The 6,000-nt window shown below is 37.5% G+C and overlaps 1 protein-coding gene across 4 annotated transcripts in view; it reads right to left on the bottom strand.

Moving 5' to 3' along the window:
* Window positions 1-614: 614 nt before the first annotated feature.
* Window positions 615-6,000, bottom strand: part of map7b (microtubule-associated protein 7b) — a 138,957-nt gene continuing 133,571 nt past the window's right edge. For all 4 annotated transcript variants that reach the window (XM_069887229.1, XM_069887226.1, XM_069887227.1 and 1 more), the window contains exons 17-18: window positions 2,501-2,730; window positions 615-790 (exon numbers count right to left, since the gene is read on the bottom strand). In XM_069887229.1, coding sequence (XP_069743330.1) covers window positions 780-790; window positions 2,501-2,730 — 241 coding nt within the window. In that variant the 3' untranslated portion in view covers window positions 615-779. The remainder of the gene's footprint in view (window positions 791-2,500; window positions 2,731-6,000) is intronic.

Raw genomic sequence — 6,000 nt, 5'->3', positions numbered from 1 at the left:
GAAACAAGCAAAAGCAAATTCTAAATCATTTTAATTTGTCTCGTGATCTGATAAGACAACTGAAAGCATACAAGTACTGTATATAAATTCCCAGCGTCTTTTCCATCCGATAACAAGGCCTTGTACCCTCTTGTCATTCACAGGTTGAATCAGTACCAATATATTGGAGATATATCATTAATTGATTAGCCTCATACTTGCTTTTATTATTACTAACTTAAGTAAAATAGTTTTATCAATTTGCTATTAAAATTCAACATAATACACACCATTTTCCACATTTTCTTTCATAGCTGGTGCTAAAGTTCTGAAAAGGAGGCAACAGTGATGCTTCTAAAAAGGATGTTAAATGGCCAATTGATTCCTAACTCTACGATGCCTATCATCACTTCTCTGCAGCACAACAAGGCTTATTCAAGTCTAGGGTTCCAAAGCAAATATAAATGGTTCTGCTAATTTTGAAGTAATCCCCTACACCATCATAAATTCACTATTGTCATTCTTGCCTTGTCATAAAGAATGCCAATTCCCTGAAGCAGAGCATTGGAAAAGCAGTTTATATACAATGCATACTAAGCTTGATTAATTAATCAGAATTATTTAGCAGTAATGAATTCTCTCTACCCGCAATTTGCATATTTAATATTCCCGTTCTCACTGTAATGGTTAATTTCCAGTTCTAGATCTTAAAATGACTGCATTTGACATGATACATAAAGAAGTCCAATCATTGCGAATGTGTTCACTGAACTCCACACTGTCGCTCCTGATCAACATCGTCAAATCACTTCTGGAAGACAGATAATAAGAGATTGCAAAATTAATGCCACGTGAAATAGAAATATGGCTTCTATTCAAAAATAAGGAAATAACAGATACATCTGAATTCAGAGATTAATCTAATTCAATGTTCACACAGAATTTTTAAAAAAACAAAGAATATATTCATTATTCTTAAACCACAAAGTTTTGTTTCGCAACATCCAAAAGATTAGAATCCCACACACGCACAGAGAATTCGTTGTTCTTCAAGTCAGTTTTCTCCCGGCAGATCATTTCTACCACTCATTTTCTAGAAAGTGGAGCATTATTTTGATTATTGCTTTATGAACAAGTTGCGAGAATAACTCAAAGTGATTCACCGTGACTGAGCAGAGGTGTGTATTTGGAAGACTGCCAATTTATTGTTGGAATGATGTTGGAATAATTAGCATCTGTTTGCTCCACAACAATGAAAAAAACGACCTAAGAATATATAAGCAATGTAAATATGGTCAACTGACTTTCCCATTGCCCACTATACCCAACACATTATAAATACAGTCAAATCCCTCGCCTCAAGCCACCGAATAAAACAAACTGCCGAGCAGGCAGTTCACCCAACCCATGCCACGTGCAATATCAAACAACTGGCAAATTCACTTATCCGGCATCTACCAAAGGTGCTGGAGTCCAGGGATTTAACTGTAAACGTAGATTTTTTTAAACTACTCAGCGACGAGTTTTCTCTTGAATGAAACATACCAGAATTGATGATTTCAGTAAAACTGCATTCACACAAATCCCCTTCTACAAAACAATTGATAAACAACCACTCCTCCTTGATTCAAGATAATCCACACATTTTCATGCCCGAAAATTGACATTTCCCATTGGAACAGCCCAAACCTGCTGCTGTTACTTAGCTTTTAAATAATAGGATGTGTTACCACTAAACACAACAAAAATGTGTCAATAGATCATTTTAATATTATTGATGAATTTCGTAATTAAATAGAATTACAGGAATCATGCAATGAGAACACAGGACATACAGCTTAGAAACAGGCTACTCAGCCAAACCATTCCAAGACCGCCACGAATCAAATGTCCTGACCTCAAGCCTGTTTCTGCCCCCCCCCCCCTCATTTGCAATACAAAAGATGCCTCCCCACAACCATTCCAGGTGTCCCAATGATGGAAGATGCTCATTTCACTCATTTGTACCTTCACATGCTCATCTTTGTTTCTCCAAAACTTACACAACTCCTTATCAAAGGACATTTTTGTTGGGTGTAAAAAATCAATTTTCCCTCTCATGATAATCCAACATTTCTGCCCATTGTGCCAAAAGCTTCCTAATCAATAACTTTATACTTTTCACACCTTTTTGATGGAAAATCAAAGTATGCCAATGCATTATTTACTGAAATGCAAGTTAGATGGAAGACTATCTACATGTTCTTCTTTTCATTGCTTGTATCCTAACTAGAACTAAGTTCCTCTCACTGCTCCGAGCTTGGTGAACTAAAAGGTTTTCTAATCCAGCAAAGTTATAATTTTAATATTTCATTCTCACTCTTAAGTTCTTCCAAGTCCTAATTTAACTCTCAAGAATTCCACAAATTTGATTCTTCTAGCTCAGGTCTCAATTTCGAACGCTCCACCACACTGTTGGCACAACATTACACTTTGACCATATTAACCTTTTCAATATTGGCATGTTTAAATTACTTCATACCTGCTGTTTGTTGAGTTTGAATGCCATCGACTTTGGTTAATAATTCCATGGATCTATTTTCCTCAAATGCAATAACTGGATTCACTGGAATTCTGTCTTCATCCTGACAATCAGTGGTTTCTGTGGCTACTCTGGTAGATTTTATTCCAAATGAGATATCAATGTAATCCTCGAAGCTTTCATCCTGCAGGGAAACTCCATTTTCTCTAATGGTTGTTTGAGCAGAAGGACTAGAGAATGGAGTTTAAAATCACAATGTCAAGTACTATCTGTGTGCAAATATCAAAATGCCAGACAATTTATAAGGATTAGTATGATTAAAAGCTTAATCTGTCGCAACATTAAAATTCTTAAGGGTGCATTATTCTGAAAAGTAGAACAATGTATATTTTTGTTTGTGCAACTTTTATTTGCAAGGTCAAAGTATAAGAATAAGAAACTAAAAATGATGAAAACTTGAAATATAAACAAAAATTACTGGAAAAACTCAGCAGGGCAGGGAACTTCTGCATCGACGTTTCAGGCCACAGTCCTCTATCACTTTTAGGGTAGGTGTCAGAGGCAAGTATTTTTTATTATCTACGCAGATTGTGGTGGGTGCTTGGAATGCATTGCCAGGGTCGTGGATGAGATTGGTACAATGGGGATGTGCAAAGCACTCTCAGAAAAAAAGAGGGTTATGAATGGGAGATAGGGAAGGATTAGATGTGGAGTATGTTTACATAGGTTGACACATCTTGGGCTGAAGAGCCTGTACAATTCTTTGTTCTACACAAAGAAAAAGAAAGCGAGTTCAATTGGTGGAAGGGAAAGGGAAGAACAAAGGGTGAACTGACAGAACCATTAATGGTTCATTAATGTGAGTGGAATTTTATAAATTAACAGAATTTGTAATTGAGTTGATGGTATAGTTATAGTTGGGCCTTAATACATAATTAATTAGATGTAAAGGATATTGTGTTGGAGGAATTTATTCTCTTCAAACTATTGGGCGGTGAGATTTTCCCTGAATTTCCTGGAAGTTCTCCCATTATTTTTTTTAAAATGCAGCTTGAACAAAAGGCATCCAGAAGTCTTAGAAAAGCAAAACCACCTTCTTAACCAGCTGCACAATTTCAATGGAATTTAATCTCCTAAAAATCAAACTGAAAACAAATGGATATGTAGTTAACAAGCAAAGCAAAATATCACACCTGTGTTGCTGTTTTCAGAATCAAAATATATCCTGATACAGTAATTATAAAGTCAAAAAAATAACAATTTTCTCAGCTAAATGTAACATATCCTGCACAACAAGATTAAGCTCTTTATTGTGCCAGGAATGCACTAATTACTTTGGGATTCCTCAAAAAGAATCCATTAAATGCAATTTAAAAAGTCAGCCAAAGACAACAGTATTTTGAAGTTCATGTCAAATAAATAGGTCCGGAATAAAGTACATGAAATTTACATGTTGGAGACTTTCATTCCAAATCATGTGATTTGCATGCCATGCAAAAAATTTTCAGGATTACAAATAGCTATCATTTAACCATTTTGTAAATTAACCACATAGCCAAACCCAACAGAATTAACCACATCTCAGAAATAAAATTGATAGCACAAAAAACATTGGTCCATCATGTCCATGGTGGGCAAAATGGGGGAAGAGAATATTTTGATTATTCCCACCACCTCATTCTTTGTCTATGCTCTTTTACTGTACGTCTTCAAGTCTCTTGAGTCTGTAGCACAGAAAAAATGACAACGCCAGGTGTACTTCAATTCTAGAATTGGAATAGTGATAAATGAGGAGTGTTATACTCAGTATGCAGAAGATTTAGGAGTAAATGTTAGTGTTCAGAGATAATAACAGCTATGTTCTTGGCAACAGTGTACATCTGGCTAGATACTTGAAGTGGTCCCTATGTAGTAGAACTCTGATTATCCAAAATCGGATACTCCAAAATTCTAATTTTTTTAAAAAACATTTCAGATAAATGAGGATATCTGAAACAATCAGATATCCTAATTTATCCAAATTTTTTTCAGAGCCGAACTGGCCTCACAGCTTGAAAAAAAAAAAAAATTCACTCGACATAAAATTAGAACGATGATTGTCCTCATTTCAGGTAACTCTCTCCTCTCTCTCTTTCCATTTCTTCTTTACCTTCCCCTATTGACCTTTCTCTCCAACTGTCCCTCTCAAACTGTGTGCTGCTGTCTCCCAGCCACAAGTGGTCAGAAGAATCCCTTGTAATCAAGGAGAGCAGCCTCCCGGACAGGAGCAGGGTCATCAGGCTCTCAGGCAGGAGTGGGGACCTCGAGCACAGTGGCATTCCCTTCCCTCCTATCCACTTCCATCCTTCCTTGGCACAGCGGAGCTCCCGACTCCGAACTCTACCCTCGGCCTAATATCGCACACTGGTCTCCCCAGTGTACTTGTGCGGTAGGCTTAGGGAAGAATTCAGAGTTGGGACTTGGGCGTCAGAAGCTCCAGTGATCAGGTAGACAGGAGCCCATCAACTTGCCAGTGAGTGTTCCACTGCCCTGGGAAGCCTCCCCAGGGATCAATGGGAGCAGTGGGTTTGAGTCAGGTATTGGTGGCAGCATTGTGGCCAGCATTTTTTTTGGCAAGTTTAAACATTATTTTAATGCTTAAAAAGCCTTCCCTTGTTTTTTGTTATTGTTTAAACACTGGTACAAGTGATTTGCTGTTGCTACTGGGATGTTTTTAAAAAAAGATGACCAGTTCTCCTTAAAAAAACATTTATCTGACATAGTTCCAGTCTCGACCATTTCAGATAATCATTGTACTGTAGTTTGAAGTTTCAACAACACTTATTCGTATTGTGTCCTTAACATAATAGTCATCAAACAAGCCATCACTGAGGCAAAATAGCAGAAATGATTAATTAAAAAAAAAGCTTTGTTGGGCATTGTTTTAAATGAAGATATGGAGTTAAAAGTTGACGAGATTCTTAGGAAAAGAATTCTAGAAATTATTGCCTTGGGAACAGAAGAAGCACGTTATAGGCCCTTCGGCCCTCAATGTTGTGCCAACCCATAAATAAAAGTACTAAACCCTACCTATCGTGAAATCCTCCATTTTTTCTCCATCCATGTGCCTGTCTAAAAGTCTCTTAAATCCCTCTAATGTTTCAGCTTCCATCACCATCCCTGACAAAGCATTCCAGGCATCCACAACTCTGCGTTTAAAAAAAAAACCAACCCTATTGTGCCCCGTAAACTTCCCTCTCTTTGCTTTGTACATGTCCTCTGGTGTGTGCTATTCCTACCCTGGGAAACAGGTGTTGGCTGTCCACCCTATCTATGCCTCTCAATCTTGTAGACCTCTATCAAGTCACCTCTCATCCTTCTACACTCCAAACAGAGAAGTCCCTGCTCTCCTAACCTTGCCTCCTAAGACTTGTTTTCCAATCCAGGTAACTGGTGAATCTCCTCTGTGCCCTCTCCATTGCTTCCACATCCTTCCTATAATGAAGTGACCAGAAGTGAAC

Source organism: Narcine bancroftii, chromosome 6 (assembly GCF_036971445.1).
Source record: "Narcine bancroftii isolate sNarBan1 chromosome 6, sNarBan1.hap1, whole genome shotgun sequence".
Lineage (NCBI taxonomy): Eukaryota > Metazoa > Chordata > Chondrichthyes > Torpediniformes > Narcinidae > Narcine > Narcine bancroftii.
This window is presented reverse-complemented; position numbering and strand designations above follow the sequence as displayed.